At 40.8% G+C, this 17826-nt stretch overlaps 1 protein-coding gene across 1 annotated transcript in view; it reads right to left on the bottom strand.

Annotated features, from left to right (window-relative positions):
- Positions 1–17826, bottom strand: part of LOC129859985 (collagen alpha-1(XXI) chain-like) — a 69902-nt gene that overhangs the window by 30841 nt on the left and 21235 nt on the right. The window contains exons 6-10 of the mRNA XM_055930288.1: positions 12122–12295; positions 11462–11539; positions 8648–8656; positions 4792–4881; positions 3671–3733 (exon numbers count right to left, since the gene is read on the bottom strand). Of these exons, the coding sequence (XP_055786263.1) occupies positions 3671–3733; positions 4792–4881; positions 8648–8656; positions 11462–11539; positions 12122–12295 (414 nt within the window). The remainder of the gene's footprint in view (positions 1–3670; positions 3734–4791; positions 4882–8647; positions 8657–11461; positions 11540–12121; positions 12296–17826) is intronic.

Raw genomic sequence — 17826 nt, 5'->3', positions numbered from 1 at the left:
GTTTTACATTCTCCCAAACAATTGTGCAAATTTCTTCTTTTTTTTTGCGTTTTGTGTACATAATGTTACTGCTACCGTCTCTTATGACCGAAAATAACTTCTGGACATCAGAAAAGCGATTACTCACCGCGGACTGGAAGAAACCTTTAACGAGTCGGATGAGAAGAATATCTTGCTTTCACTGGAACAGGCCCAGATCCACGCCTTTTGCGTGAAGAAAAGACGCTGGAAATGGGGACGCAGATTGGGGATCCTTCTGAGAAGCCGGAGGCGAGCGAGTAAACTCCCAATGCCTTCCATTCTCCTTGCTAACGTGCAAATAAAATGTATGATCGTAGATTATCCTACCAACGGGACATTAAAAACTGTAACATCTTGTTTCACCGAGATGTGGCTGAACAAAGAAACGGACAATATAGATCTGGCGGGATTTTCCATGCACCGGCAGAACAGAGATACTACCGCTGGTAAGAAGAGGGGTGGGGGTGTGTGTCTTTTTGTCAATAACAGCTGGTGCGCGATGTCTAATTTTAAAGAAGTCTCGAGGTATTGCTCGCCTGAGGTAGAGTACCTTATGATAAGCTGTCGACCACACATACACTATCTAGCCGTCTATTTACCACCACAAGCGATGCTGGCACTAAGACCGCTCTCAACCAATTTTATAAGGCCATAAGCAAAGAAGAAAATGCTCACCCAGAAGCGGCGCTCCTAGTGGCCGGGGACTTTGATGCAGGCAAACTTAAATCAGTTTTACCAGATTTTTACCAGCATGTCACATGTGCAACCAGGGGGGAAAATCCTAGACCACCTTTACTCCACAAACAGAGATGCATACAAAGCTCTCCCCCGCCCTCCATTTGGAAAATCTGCCCACAATTCTATTTTCCTGATTCCTGCTTACAAGCAAAAACTAAAGCAGGAAGTGGTCAGATGACGCGGATGCTACCCTACAGGACTGTTTTGCTAGCACAGACTGGAATATGTTCCGGGATTCATCCAATGGCATTGAGGAATACACCACCTCAGTCATCGGCTTCATCAAAAAGTGCATTGATGACTTCAACCCCACAGTGACTGTACGACCATTTACATTTACATTACATTTAAGTCATTTAGCAGACGCTCTTATCCAGAGCGACTTACAAATTGGTGCGTTCACCTAATGACATCCAGTGAAACAGCCACTTTACAATAGTGCATCTAAATCTTTTAAGGGGGGGGGGGGGGTCAGAAGGATTACTTTATCCTATCCTAGGTATTCCTTAAAGAAGTGGAGTTTCAGGTGTCTCCGGAAGGTGGTGATTGACTCCGCTGTCCTGGCGTACATATCTCAACCAGAGGCCATGGATTACAGGCAACATCCGCATCGAGCTAAAGGCCAGATCTGACGCTTTCAAGGAGCGGGAGACTAATCCGGACGCTTACAAGAAATCCCGCTATGCCCTCAGACGAACCATAAAACAAGCAAAGCGTCAATACAAGATTAAGATTGAATCCTACTACACTAGCTCTGATGCTCGTCGGATGTGGCAGGGCTTGAAAACTATTAGGGATTACAAAAGGGAAAACCAGACGCGAGCTGCCCAGTGACGCGAGCCTACCAGACGAGCTAAATGCCTTTATGCTCACTTCGAGGCAAGCAACACTGAAGCATGCACGAGAGCACCAGCTGTTCTGGATGACTGTGTGATATGCTCTCGGTAGCCGAGAGCGTGTGCACAAAACCTTAAACAGGTCAACATTCACAAAACCGCTGGGCCAGATGGATTACCAGGACTTGTACTCAAAGCATGCGCGGACCAACTGTCAAGTGTCTTCACTGACATTTTCTACCTCTTCCTGACCGAGTCTGTAATACCTACATATTTCAAGCAGACCACCATAGTCCCTGTGCCCAAGGAAGCGAAGGTAACCTGCGTAAATGATTACCGCCCCATGGAACTCACATCAGTAGCCATGTGCTTTGAAAGGCTGGTCATGGCTCATATCAACAGCATCCTCCCGGACACCCTAGACCCACTCCAATTCGCATACCGCACCAACAGATCCACAGATGACACAATCTCAATCACACTCCACACTGCCCTTACCCACCTGGACAAAAGGAACACCTATGTGAGAATGCTGTTCATCGACTACAGCGCAGCGTTCAACACCATAGTGCTCATGAAGTTCATCCCTCAGCTAAGGACTCTGGGACTAAACACCTCCCTCTGCAACTGGATCCTGGACTTCCTGACGGGCCGCCCCCAGGTGGTAAGAGTAGGCAACAACATGTCTGCCACGCTGATCCTTAACACTGGAGCCCATCAGCGGTGTGTACTTAGTCCCCTCCTGTATTCCCTGTTCACCCACGACTGTGGCCAAACACGACTCCGACACCATCATTAAGTTTGCTGATGACACAACGGCGGTAGGCCTGATCACCGACAATGATGAGACGGCCTATAGGGAGGTCAGAGAACTGGCAGGGTGATGCCAGTACAACAACCTCTCCCTCAATGTGAGCAAGACAAAGGAGCTGATCGTGGACTACAGGAAAAGGCGGGCCCAACAGGCCCCCATTAACATCGACGGGGCTGTAGTGGAGCGGGTCGAGAGTTTCAAGTTCCTTGGTGTCCACATCACCAACGAACTATCATGGTCCAAACATACCAAGACAGTCGTGAAGAGGGCACGACAAAACCTTTTCCCCCTCAGGAGACTGAAAAGATTTGTCATGGGCCCCCAGATCGTCAAAAGGTTCTATAGCTGCACCATCGAGAGCATCCTGACCGGTTGCATCACCGCCTGGTATGGCAACTGCTCGGCATCTGACAATAAGGCGCTACAGAGGGTAGCGCGAACGGCCCAGTACATCACTGTGGCCAAGCTTCCTGCTGTCCAGGACCTATATAATAGGCGGTGTCAGAGGAAAGCCCATACAATTGTCAGAGACTCCAGTCACCCAAGTTATAGACTGTTTTCTCTGCTACCGCACAGAAAGCGGTACCGGAGCGCCAAGTCTAGGACTAAAAAGCTCCTCAACAGCTTCTACTCCCAATCCATTAGACTGCTGAACAATTCATAAAAATTGGCACCGGACAATTTACATTGACAACCCTCCCATCTTGTACACTGCTGCTACTCGCTGTTTGTTTGTTACCTATGCATAGTCACTTCGCCCCCACCTACATGTACATATTACCTCAACTAGCCTGTACCCCAGCACACTGACTCTGTACCGGTGCCCCCTGTATATAGCCTCGTTATTGTGATTCTTATTGTGTTACTTTTTTATTATTACTTTTTAATTTTAGCTTGGTAAATATTTTCTTCTTCTGGAACTGCACTGTTCGTTAAGGGCTAAGGTCTTGTAAGTACGCATTTCACGTTAAAGTCTACACTTGTTGTATTCGGCGCATGTTTGATTTGATTTGATATAGTATAAACCACTTTTCCTTTCATTTAAAAAAAGTGGAAATGCCCTGGAATCCTTGACAGGCAAATCCTATTGGAGAAAGGGTGCCATTAGCACAGCTATGTACTGTGCATCTCTCCAAGTGTGCCTTTTAACCGTTACAACCGAATTATCTTGATATTCAAGAGCTCCAATTGGCATCGGACTGATTTGAATACCCATTCAACAATGAGTGGATGTTTGAATATAAAACGATGGAGTACTCACAGGCTTACCATCAGCACCAGCAGGACCAGCTTGACCGGGTCTTTCCATTGTTCCTGCTTCCCCCTGAAAGAGAACACAGCAGGTTATTGACTGGACTATTTGGACCTTTAAACAATGCAAGTGCACCACTCATGAAACCGTTGAACTACTCAGAAAACATTTTTTCGATTGCATGCTGCAAATTGTTTTAAAACCTGTTCTTTGTGAGGAGCATCAAACAGTAATGGTTTTGACCTTTCCTGGAAAAGTTTATGTCACGGCTTTACTGACTATCAGTAAAACACATCTTTCCAAGTGCATGTCTCAGCAGGATAGGTTTAGCTTTACTTTATTCAAGATGCCATTTATTACAATTCCTGTTAATATATCAGCCCAAAATGTCCATCTGCGAACCAGCCATGCTTGTAGTATTTTGGATCTACCATCAAAATCTTGATGAGCAATCTTTTCCTGTTGAAAAAAAGGATTTGCACCCATGCATGACCATGCCCTTATAAACACAAACATGTCTGAAACCTTGTACACTCTTATAGAATAAAGGGACCAGTTGCTATGGTAATATTGCTTAATGGTACGCTACTTCAAAGCTTTAGTGTTAGTTTTAACATCTTATAATTATTTGGCACATGCTCTGTGAACAATGAAATGGGTCACAGAGCATTTTATTTTGTGGCCCATTTCAGTACATTTCATTTTGCCTAGAAGCCAGTCTGTTTCCATTTTTAGTCAACGTGTCATTCTCTTGCCAAACAGTCTGGAACTAGTCCCTATTTCAATGTTTAGTTATTTCCATCAATAAAGACGTAGGACAGTGGGGCATGTCTTATTGATAACATCTCCCAACCACAACCCAATCACATGCATTGCTGTCACCTTGATGTACTGTAGGCAGACAGCCACATCTGCCTCAACCTTATCTTTCTATTTGGCTGTACTTACATGGTGTTAGACGAAATGCTCATGCAAGTTGTGGGGAGACAAAATGTTTTGTTACAAAACTGTTCAAATGTGGAATGCTTTCAGAAGTGTATTTGATTTGCACAGCAGCATGTTCCGGATGGAAGGAGTTGACACTGGATTTAGAAACTGGCAAGTCTCGGGGTGTAAGCCTTCTGACTGACCTTCATGCCTGGAAGGCCAGGGGGTCCGGGAGGACAGGTACAGGGTTCTGGAGTGGGGTCCACGTCTATATCACCAGGGCCGTTTGCACACTGGAATAAACAATAAACACATCCTTCACTAATCACACATTACATCGCTTCACTAAGCTATACTATTAATTAATTATTGTACAGTGGGGCAAAAAAGTATTTAGTCAGCCACCAATTGTGCAAGTTCTCCCACTTAAAAAGATAAGAGAGGCCTGTCATTTTCATCATAGGTACACTTCAACTATGACCCCACCATAATTTGCAAATAAAATAATTACAAATCCTACAATGTGATTTTCTGGATTTTTTTTCCTCATTTTGTCTGTCATAGTTGAAGTGTACCTATGATGAAAATTACAGGCCTCTCTCATCTTTTTAAGTGGGAGAACTTGCACAATTGGTGGCTGACTAAATAGTTTTTTGCCCCACTGTATCTGATTTCCTGCTAACAGACACTCTCAGACAACAGAAGCCAAGAGAGATCATTCAGTTCATGTCTCTTAGCAGCAGACTTATCATTTAGCTTTTAGCAGCCCAGAAGCATTGACACAGCAGACACTACCAGTAAAATGACTTTGTAAACGTACAGTTGAAGGCGGAAGTTTACATACACCTTAGCCAAATACATTTAAACTCAGTTTTTCACAATTCCTGACATTTAATCCCAGTAAAAATTCCCTGTTTTAGGTCAGTTAGGATCACCACTTTATTTTAAGAATGTGGAATGTCAGAATAATAGTAGAGAGAATTATTTATTTCTGCTTTTATTTCTTTCATCACATTCCCAGTGGGTCAGAAGTTTACATACACTCAATTAGTATTTGGTATCATTGCCTTTAAATTGTTTAACTTGGGTCTAACGTTTCAGGTAGCCTTCCACAAGCTTCCCACAATAAGTTGATTGAATTTTGGCCCATTCCTCCTGACAGAGCTGGTGTAACTGAGTCAGGTTTGTAGGCCTCCTTGCTCGCACACAATTTTTCCGTTCTGCCCACAAATGTTCCACAGGATGAGGTCAGGGCTTTGTGATGGCCACTCCAATGCCTTGACTTTGTTGTCCTTAAGCCATTTTCAACAACTTTGGAAGTATGCTTGGGGTCATTGTCCATTTGGAAGAGCCATTTGCGACCAAGCTTTAACTTCCTGACTGATGTCTTGAGATGTTGCTTCAATATAGCCACATAATTTTCCTCCCTCATGATGTCATCGATTTTGTGAAGTGCACAAGTCCCTCCTGCAGCAAAGCACTCCCACAACATGATGCTGCCACCCCCGTGCTCCACGGTTGGGATGGTGTTCTTCGGCTTGCAAGCGTCCCCCTTTTTCCTCCAAATATAACGATGGTCATTATGGCCAAACAGTTCTATTTTTGTTTCATCAGACCAGAGGACATTTCTGCAAAAAGTACAATTTTTGTTCCCATGTGCAGTTGCAAACCGTAGTCTGGCTTTTTTATGGCAGTGGCTTCTTCCTTGCTGTCAACATAGGACTCATTTTACTGTGGATATAGATAATTGTGTACCTGTTGCCTCCAGCATCTTCACAAGTAAATTTACTGTTGTTCTGGGATTGATTTGCACTTTTTGCATTAAAGTACATTCATCTCTAGGAGACAGAACGTGTCTCCTTCCTGAGTCAGTTAAGAACAAATTCTTATTTTCAATGACGGCCTAGGAACAGTGGGTTAACTGGCTTGTTCAGGGGCAGAACAACATATTTTTATCTCATCAGTTCGGGGATTCGACCTTGCAACCTTTCGGTTATAAGTCCAACGCTCTAACCACTAGGCAACCTGACGCCCCAGGTATGATGGCAGCGTGGTCCCATGGTGTTTATACTTGCATACTATTGTTTGTACAGATGAACGTGGTACCTTCAGGCGTTTGGAAATTGCTCCCAAGGATGAACCAGACTTGTGGAGGTCTACAATTCTTTTTCTGAGGTCTTTGCGGATTTCTTTTGATTTTCCCATGATGTCAAGCAAAGGCCTTGAAATACATCCACAGGTACACCTCCAATTGACTCAAATTATGTCAATTAGCTTCTAAAGCCATGACATCATTTTCTGGAATTTTCCAAGCTGTTTAAAGGCACAGTCAACTTAGTGTATGTAAACTTCTGACCCACTGGAATTGTGGTACAGTGAATATAAGTTAAATAATCTTACTGTAAACAATTGTTGGTAAAATTACTTGTGTCATGCACAAAACTATAGCTTGTTAACAATACATTTGTGGAGTGGTTGATAAACAAGTTTTAATGACTCCAACCTAAGTGTATGTAAACTTCCGACTTCAACTGTAGTTCTAGATATGCCAAAAGTTCCTGGATGTTGTACTACAGTACATTTGCCAAAATACAAAGTATACACGCAGTGGACATTGTTTCCGTACTTTTTGAAGCAGGGCTTCACAACGTTTTCAGATTTGAAGAAAATGGTGGAAGAAATATATAGCCGAAGTCCGACAAGAGCGGATACAAATGAATTGCTTTAAATAATTATGACAAATGTTAAGAAAATGTTGAGCAATGTAATAAAGTAATTACTTTTTAAATTACTTACACTACACGTTATGTTGGCTGACAATGTGTTGGCAACGCTATCCTTACGAACCGCATAGCATATCATTACAGCAGTAGGTACTACCGGTAATGTTAGCTAGCTACCTCGTTAGTTGGCTACTAATACATCGAACTTGCCAGTATATTAATTATATGCTATCTAACTAACTACCCAAAGTTTATTGACTTAATTCGTCACGTCAGTCTTAGCTAAGTGGTATAGTCGTTGTGCGTTCTCAATGGACAGAAATTAGCTCTGGCTATCTACTCCGATTACAGAACACTCTCGTCTGAGTGTGCAGAGCGCAGAATAACTGAGTCATTTACGAATGCTCAACACCCGTTTATATGGCCGGTGTCAGTAAACATCAGCAAAAAAGCTAATTAAATTGTTGCCAGCAGCACAGTTACAGTCACCAACACTCTGGATAACATGAAAACAGTCTAACCAGCTCTGCTGTGGTGAGTAAAATGGTTAGAGGGAGGTGTTTTCTTATTTGTGTCTGGAAGTAGCTAGCCAGTTAGCTTGTGTGCTTGACTGCAGTGCTGTTGTGATGGTCAGAACGCTCGGAACAACCCTACTCCTCAGCCAGTGTGCGCTCTGAATGCTCAGAGAGGGGAAACACTCAGAAGTTTGGAATGGACAATCAGACAACGCTCTGAATTTAAGAACTACTCTGGCTCTCCAGATTGAATTTTCAAACACAAAAATGTTTAGCTAGTAATTTGTTATGCTAACAAGCTAGCAAGATTTTGCATATCAACAGAATCAACTTCCGGTAGACAGGCGTAGCGCTAGTATGCTCAACTGAAAGGATAGCGTTCGTTTACAGTATACCAAAGTGAACTAATAGTATTTAGTATGTAGTATATACTCATTAAGTATGTAGAATACAGTATGTTACTATGGGCATTCAAACACAGTACTTGACTGCATATTCATTCAAATAAGTGAAGAATATTAGCTTAGACTCACTTACCCTGAAATCCATAAAATTCCATGTAACTACAGGTATGTGCAACCTAATGTAAAGTGTGCCTAAATGCTATTACTATGTGATTACAAAGCAGTTACTTTGTCACTACATGTTATTACAATGTTATAACTACAGTTATTCCTGTGTAGTTACATAGGTATATGGGTAACTTAAGGTAAAGTGTTGTTGCAAAAGACCATGCAATAAAATAATTCTTACCTCTAGTGATGAAAATGAAACTAGGGGTTTCTTTGTAATAAAGCAAAGCCATCAGCCAAAATACATACCTCTCCGTTCTGGAAATAAAAGGAGCGAGATTATGTCATTGAAGCACCTGGCAACCTGTAATCTCACCATAATAGACCAATCCATTAAGACAATAACACAGGTTGAATTGAAGGTCAATTAATCATTGCAAGTCATGCCGGGAGTGACAGAAAGAGAGAGAGAGATGTTGGCATGCGGAGGTGTATTTTCAGTGCGTCGCTGTCTCTACTGAAATCTGGAAACCACAGATGCAAAATAATGGTCTGGCATTGTGGATTAGTAGTGAAATAAATAGCCAAGCCAGTGGAGCATTTGGCCACTGCTTCACAAACAGAATAAATAAAATGTTATTTGTCACATGCACCGAATACAACAGATGTAGTAGACCTTACTGTGAAATGCTTACAAGCACTTAACCAACAATGCCATTTTAAGAAAATAGAGTTCAGAAAATAAACAAAAGTTTAAAAAATGTAAAGTAACAGAAAAAAAACAATAATGAGGCTATATACAGGGGATACCGGTACCAAGTCAAGGTGCGTAGGGTACAGGTTAGTCGAGGTAATTTGTACATGTAGGTAGAGGTTTAGTAACTATGCATAGATAATAAACAACAAGTAGCAGCAGTGTAAAAACAAAGGGGGGAGGGGGGTTGGCAATTTGATTAATTGTTCAGCAGTTTTATGACTTGGGGGTAGAAGCTGTTAAGGAGCCTTTTAGACCTAGACTTGGCACTCCGGTACTGCTTGCCGTGCGGTAGCAGAGAGAACAGTCTATGACCATTTTTTGGGCCTTCCTCACACCAAGGAACTTGAAACTCTCAACCCACTCCACTTCAGCCCTGTCAATGTAAATGGGGGCGTGTTCGGCCCTCCTTTTCCTGTAGTCCACGATCATCTCCTTTGCTTTGCTCACGTTGAGGGAGAAGTTATTGTCCTGGCACAACATACACTGCCAGGTCTCTGACCTCCTCCCTAATAAAATATCAAATACCCAAAATAGGCTGTCTCATCGTTATCGGTGATCAGGCCTACCACCGTTGTGTCATCAGCAAACTTAATGATGGTGTTGGAGTTGTGCTTGGCCACGCAGCCGTGGGTGAACAGAGAATACAGGAGGGGACTAAGCACACACCCCTGAGGGGCCCACGTATGGAGGATTGTTGCCTAGCCTTACCAGCTGGGGGTGGCCTGTCAGGAAGTCCAGTATCCAGTTGCAAAGGGAGGTGTTTAGTCCCAGGGTCCTTAGCTTTGTGATGAATTTTGTGGGCACTATGCTATTGAACGCTGAGCTGTAGTCAATGACCAGCATTCTCACATAGGTGTTCCTTTTGTCCAGGTGGGAAAGGGCAGTGTGGAGTGTGATTGAGATTGCGTCATCTGTGGATCTGTTGGGGCGGTATACAAATTGGTGTGGGTCTAGTATTTCGGGGATGATGGTGTTGATGTGAACCATGACCATCCTTTTAAAGCACTTCATGGCTACCGACGTGAGTGCTATGGGGCGGTAGTCATTTAGGCAGGTTACCTTCGCTTTCTTGGGCACAGGGACTATGGTGATCTGCTTGAAACTTGAATGTAGGTATTACAGACTCGGCCAGGGAGAGGTTGCCGTCAGACGGTAAAATAACAATGAGAGCAATATGCATGAGGTAAGCAGAGGAAGAATGACAAAACTTATTGTGTATGTGAGTGTAGGCCTTAACGCTCCACCACAGTAGAAGCAGGATGAAGCAAATCACAAGCGATACATGTAATTATCTATTAAACAATGGTTATATAATGGCTAATCATATTCCTGGTACCATATGCTTCAATGCAAACTGAAATGGAAAAATAAGAAAGTAACTTTTTGACAAAATGTCATCAGATTTCCAAATAACATCATAGGCCATGGCGTGTCCAGGTCATTTTGAATGGGGTGGCCAAGGTGGGGCACAGACCCAGTTTAGAGTGGCCATAAAATACTGAACATGAATCGATGCAAGGTGGATTTTTTTTCAATATATTTTTATGATGGTTCAACGCATGAAATGCTTCAGCTTAGGTTTGCTACAATTCCCTGTTAATCAATTCCAATGTTTTGTTACAGTGTTTGCGTTCAAAGTCGGGATTCTATATAAGGGTATTAGCATACAGGAGTAAATTCACTTGTAATTGGCATCCAGAGTGCGAATTATAATGTTACTTTCAGGGGTCTCTATTTTTTTTACGGGCCTACTAAGGTCAAAAATGTGTTATGGGCTTTATAGTAAAGACGTAATTTAACTGTAAAAATCTATTACCTTTAAATGTGTCATGATGAACGCAACCAGTCATGATTCAAAAAGTAGGTAAAGTAGGTTACATTCGCACGTTCATCTACTCCAAAATAAATCCAACATCTCCAACACCCGCCATTTGAATGGAAAGGGACATCTATTACAAACACCATAAGTTTAATGACGTTCAGACTACAAAGTGGCGTATATTCATGGATAAAAAAGAAACAATAAAAAAGAAACAAAAGTATAAAATCTCCAGTGAGATTGATGAGTCTTGCTGTCGGTGCACATCTTGGTAAAAATGCATATAATTTATATAAAAATATATTCAGAGCCGACCTATTAGATAACATAATTTCTGGGGGGGGCCACTAGGTGGCCACCCCCTGGACACGCTACTGATCGTAGGCTTGGCTTTTCTGATACTAAGCCATGGTGGTATGTTGGCATATAGTGGTGCATTGTGATCAAGAACAGATAAAGAAAATATGAGATCCCTTAAAAAACAGAGCTTGGTTTTAATGTGGCACATTTACTACAAGCACAGATCCAAACAGGTGTTTATACTCACAACTCCTGGTATTTCACAGGCGGTCTCACGGTTGTTCTGCTCGGGGTCACAGTAGATCCTGAGTTTCATGATCTCAAACTGTTAAAGATAGGAATCATCCATGAGTCTGGGGGAAAAGCAATTCATCCCTAACAAGAGGCTGCTTTATCTTGCTAACAGTTTTCTAATGATCAATGAGTCATAAGTCTGTATCGTCACTGTACCAAGATGTTATTTCTTTAGACTTAAGTGACAACTTCAATATATTTACGATAGTTTTATGGGTTTAAAAACAAATCCAGATACATTCTGGTTGCACGTCTCAAATTTGCTTAGCCAAAAGTAGTTTGAATACTGTAAAATAGATCATGTCAAACCAATTAAAACACAACATCATTATGAATGATTGCAGGTTAGCATGTTTGGCACACCAATTATCAACATGGCCAAATAAAGACTAAATAAGACGTAGAGGACAGAGAGGATCTTCATGCCAAGATTGTCTAATCTAAGGTCAGTATGTTTCAGAGGCTAATGCAGACCCTTGACTCTTGACATCCTACTGTTAAACAGTTAGACCAGTAGAGGTTCAAATGTGATCCAATATAAACAGTTATCTTGCTCAAAGAGGCACAAATGCAGGTTATTGGTTGTGAAAATGTTGTCTCTGGATAAACTTACTGGTACAGTTGTCTCTTTGCTGACATACTTTCCGATCTGGGTCTTCCCATTAATGAAGATACCAACAGGAGGTTCCAACGGCAGGGTTTCAATTTCCAGGTCATCAACATACAGGATAACATCTTGCTCAGTGACCAGTAACCTAAACTGGTGCCAGTTCTCATCAAATAGTTTCTATTTGACCAAAAAGAGGATAAGGAATTATTATGTGTACCAAGACAGAGGTGTAGTGGGAGCTATACGCAAGTACACGCCGTATACCCACTTTTTTTCAGTGGGCTTTGTGTATAGGCCTACTCACTTCTTACATCTTAATCCCCACTGATGCGTATCAAAATATTATAGTATTATAGGCCTACGCTGTATCAATTATGTAGGGTGAATTCAGAAAGAATGGGACATCATATAAACTGGGACAGCTTAATCCTGAACCGTTTATTTATTGGTCTGACAAGAGAAAATCAAAACTATTGTTACTAAGCCCTTGCAGAGAAATCGTATTAACAAAATCACATCACTTAATTTGTGTGACATCATAGAGGGGGGCAGAGCAAGCTTCAAATATATTTTTTTCTGTTTTGATGTTAAGGTTATAAAACTGACATAAATAATGCACTGTGACAAATTGTGATGTAAATATGCATTCTATATACTTGTGCATCAAAATACATTTAAAAAAGTTGCCATTATTATGTTTACATTTTGTAATTCAGTCATTTGTGTTGATGTCCCGCGTTACCAACCATAGTTAGCTAAATTAGGACAGCATAGAGTAGCTGAAGCGGGACAGTCTTATAGGCTTTTGCAATGGAGGAAAGAGATCCAGTCTACATTAGGGAGGGATCCCCTGTACTTAGGTTAGGCAGGGCTCTTGTTCTGGTAGTACTATATCCTGTTATTAGTACTGTTATTTGAGTGAATTCAGAAAAAGCGGGATGGTGTGCATTTCCATCTTCAGTAACCTCTTCAGACATCTATCCAACATACTAGCCGAACACCAGTGGAGGCTCCTCAGAGGAAAAAGAGGAGAATCCTCCTCCTTGGTGAGTTTCATAAAAAATATAAATAGTAAAACATTAAAAAAGTTATGCTTTTTATGTAAAAACTGTACTAAATATACTGAACAAAAATATAAACGCAACATGCAACAATTTCAAAGATTTGACTGAGTTACATTTCATATAAGGAAATCAGTCAATTGAAATAAATTCATTAGCTGCTAATCTATGGATTTCACATGATTGAAAATACAGATATGCATCTGTTGGTCACAGATACCTTAAAAAAAGGTAGGGGCATAGATCAGAAAACCAGTCATTGACCATCATTTGCCTCACATCTCCTTCACATAGAGTTGATCAGGCTGTTGATTGTGGCCTGTGGAATATTGTCCAATTCCTCTTCAATGGCTGTGCGAAGTTGATGGATACTGCCGGGAACTGGAAAACACTGTCATACACATTGATCTAGAGCATCCCAAACGTGCTCAATGGGTGACATGTCTGGTGAGTAGCAGGACTTGGAGGAACTGGGACTTTTTAACTTCCAGGAATTGTGTACACATCATTGCAACGTGTGGCTGTGCATTGTCATGCTGAAATATGAGGTGATGGAGGCGGATGAATGGTTCGACAATGGGCTTCAGGATCTAGTTATGGTATCTCTGTGCATTCAAATTGTCATCGATAAAATGCAATTATGTTCATTGTCCGTAGCTTATGCCTGCCCATACCATAACCCCATCGCCACCATGGGGCACTCTGTTCACAACGTTGACATCAGCAAACCGCTCACCCACAAGACGCTATACACGTAGTCTGCGGTTGTGAGGCCGATTAGACGTACTGCCAAATTCTCTAAAACGAATTGGTAGAGCTCTAACGGTTATTAGTTATGATATGAAGTTTTGGCTTGGAAATTTTTTTTGACCTGGTCACAGACAGCTGATGTGTTGTGCACTGAAGTCCATACGCGAATGGAAAATGTGAGAGGAGGAGATCACATAGATGCTAGAAGGAATTATACAATGAAAAACATTATCATGCTGTTTGTATGTGGCTGTTATGAAAGTGAACTGTGTTCGCGTGTGATCGGGGGTGTATTCATTCCGCCAATTCTGTTGAAAAATGTTTCTAAAATGGAAACAAACGGAACTAAACGGGGATAAACATACATGAATTTGTCCAATAGAAACTGTTGTTTGCAACTTACTAATGATTACACCAGATCAGCTAGATGCAGGCAAGAGTGTGCGAGGCGGTATTGAATGTGTCACTGTCTGATTATTCAACATTTTCTCTACACCTGTGCACCAACGCTGTAAACTTTCATCCATAGGATTGTTTGTAGAAACTTCATGATGGGTAGTAGCCTAAACCTATCGATGTTACAAAGAGCTGGGTGAATGGAATATGAATGACATTCATCCAATATGCTGAAATATAAATAAGGCTATGCTTATAGAAAAAATTATCGTCCTCCCTCATTTTAAACGGCACCGACCGCCACTGCCAAACACATGATACATTGCTAAAATCTTCAGATTATTGCTAATCACACACAATTGAATTGAATTGTCATTGAGGTACAATTAGGCTATAATGGTGTCCCAGTTTATCTAACCTGCTGTCCCAGTCTACCAAATGTGAACTGAAAATATGGTTTTGACTCAGTGTACACAAATGGGTGTGTCATCCCTCCTGTGAATATGATATCAACATTTTGTGTGTGTGTGTGTGTGTGTGTGTGTGTGTGTGTGTGTGTGTGTGTGTGTGTGTGTGTGTGTGTGTGTGTGTGTGTGTGTGTGTGTGTGTGTGTGTGTGTGTGTGTGTGTGTGTGTGTGTGTGGTGTGTGTGTGATTAGGAAACATCTTGAAGATTTTGGAACTGTATCATGTGTTGGGCTAATATGTTGGATAGATGTTGAAAGAGGTTACAGAAGACCAAATGCAAAAAGATTTATACTTATTCCTTATTCACCCTAGTACAATAGAGAAATCATGCACAAAGTAGCCTACACAACTGCAAAGCATGTGAAATACATTCACATTTGGCCCATACACATAGCTAGTTCCAGCAGAATATCAGGCAGCAATACCTCTCAGCTCATATACCTCAAGACACATGGAGCAGTTCACAGAATTTAACGACATCGGTAGCCGGTAATGTAGGAAAGACGTTTCAACTTATAATATCTACCAGTAAATGCTAAGGCAACAATGGGCAAAATTAGGTATGGAAAAAGTTGTCTGAAAGTCTTGGTTGAATCTTTGTTTGATTGAACATTTCTAAAGGCTTTTCCAAAAATCTGGAGGGCATTTGTTTTGCAAACTCAGTCACTGTAGGCCTACAATGTACAGTACAGAACCACAATTAGCCAAATGGTCTCTTGCTAGGTGCGCAATTGAATTAAAAGGCAACTATATTTTTTGATATTATTTTTACTCAAAAATAGTCTCCTGATGTGGTTTTAGCATTGTTGTGAACTTAGGACATCCACATCTTTTCTTGTTTTATATTTTATTTTGAGAGTAAAAACCTGAAAAAACTATAGGGAAACTCATTAAACACTAGAAGGAAAATGTGAGTATACCCACTTCTCCATGTACCACTACACCACTGTACAAAGGTTAACAAAGACTAGGAGAATCTAACAACTTGGCAACTATTGAGTGCAATGGATATTTGAATTATTGTTGTGCAATCACAAAACATTGAGAGAAAGAACATTGAAGAAACAAAGAATAAAGAACTTCACATGTAACAAAGACACAGAGCGCAGAAAAGCCATAGCTTTAGTACTTCAGTTTTCTTTTTTGTTAAAATCACTAAGGTTAGAATTTAAGGAATCCAAGACACTCAGCTCAGGCAGCACAATTCGTGCAAAAATGTACAAAAAGTATTCCAGCAGATTTTTTTGTGTGGCTTCATTCTTGGGAAAAGACACACATTTTTGTGCAACTTAATTCGAAGGAAAACACACACTTTCGTGCGACTTCATTCACAGGAAAATACATTTTTGGGGGGCAAACTTCCAAAGAATCTTTTGAAAGTTATTAGAGCAATGCATAAAGGGCAATGGTGTTCTACACCGCCTTTTTTTGTGGCTCACATTTATTTACAGTACCAGTCAAAAGTTTGGACACACCTAGAAAACAGTATTGGCATTAATAAATTAAAAAACAACGCAAGGCTAGTATTATAATATAATTATTTCGGAGACAACCTGGTCTTGCCACTAGGGGGGTGCCATTTCGACATAGTACAAATTCGTTTCCAAATTAAACTGCCTCGTAATCAATTCTTGCTCATACAATATGCATATTATTATTACTATTGGATAGAAAACAATCTCTAGTTTCTGAAACCGTTTGAATTATGTCTGTGGGTGAAACAGAACTGGACTTAGAGCAATTTCCCTATGTGGAGTTGAGAATGCAGAATTTTCCAACCTGTTCTCAGACCTGTTTATAAATCTGCCTGTCTTCTATTGGTTGAGATGCACTGCATACGCCTTCCTCTGGGTGTCAGCGAATAGAGGGTCTTGAAATGGAGTCTCTAGGCAGAGCTGAAAGTCTATAAATTGATTGAAAACGAGGTGTATCGTTTTTTTCCCCTTCGCTTTGACGCACTGAGGACCTTGGAACGTTCTTTTGGAAACATCGGTTATAGATCTTAGACATTTCCGGCTGTGTTTTTATTCGATATAGGCTTTAAAGACATCATAATCTTGTTATTTTGAACCGAATTATATCAGTTTATGTCAGTATATTGCGATTTTCGGGTATTTATTTTCTTGGCGCTGTAGGAAGTTGGGTATCTCTCTCTCTCAAGCTAATGTTTACTGCTAATTGCAACGCTGAAGAGGACGTTCTCCAACCTAGCAACGATTATTTTGGACAAAGGACACCTATCCCAAGATTCTGATGAGAGTTCATCGAAAAGTAAGAACTATTTATGCTGATAATTCATTGTTCTGTTGAAAAATGTCAAATGCATAATCCGCCATTACTTGCAGTGTAGCCTTGCTTTATCGCACGCTGTATTTTGAAGTAACGTTAATTTTTACATTTTAACCCAGCGATTGCATTAAGAACTAATTTGTCTTTCAATTGCTGTCCAACCTGTATTTTTTTTGTCAAGTTTATGAATAGTTTTCGATAAGAATAGGTGCCTTTCCAAGATGGCGCCGGACAGATTGCTTGAGATTTTGGACACTATTCTCATTGTATAAGCACGATTTGTGCCGCTAAATATGCACATTTTCGAACAAACTCTATATGAATTGTGTAATATGATGTTACAGGACTGTCATCTGAAGAATTCTGAGAAGGTTAGTGAAAAAATGTATATATTTTGGTGGTTTATACGTTATAGCTATTTTTGCCTTGAATCAATGCTGGTGTGATGTTTGCTATTGTGGTAAGCTACTATAACGCTATATTGTGTTTTCGCTGTAAAACACTTAGAAAATCTGAAATATTGTCTTGATTCACAAGATCTGTGTCTTTCATCTGCTGCACGCTGTGTATTTTTAAGAAATGTTTTATGATGAGGAAATAGCTAATACACGATGGTCTCTGTAGTTATTCTAGTCGCTTTGGTGAGAGTTGGGATGGTGGCTGCAATGGTAAACTATGATTTATACCTGAAATATGCACATTTTTCTAACAAAACATATGCTATACAATAAATATGTTATCAGAC

This window comes from Salvelinus fontinalis, chromosome 1 (assembly GCF_029448725.1).
Source record: "Salvelinus fontinalis isolate EN_2023a chromosome 1, ASM2944872v1, whole genome shotgun sequence".
Taxonomy (NCBI): Eukaryota; Metazoa; Chordata; class Actinopteri; order Salmoniformes; family Salmonidae; genus Salvelinus; species Salvelinus fontinalis.
The sequence above is the reverse complement of the archived record's forward strand: the minus strand, read 5'-3'. Positions and strand labels throughout refer to the sequence as shown.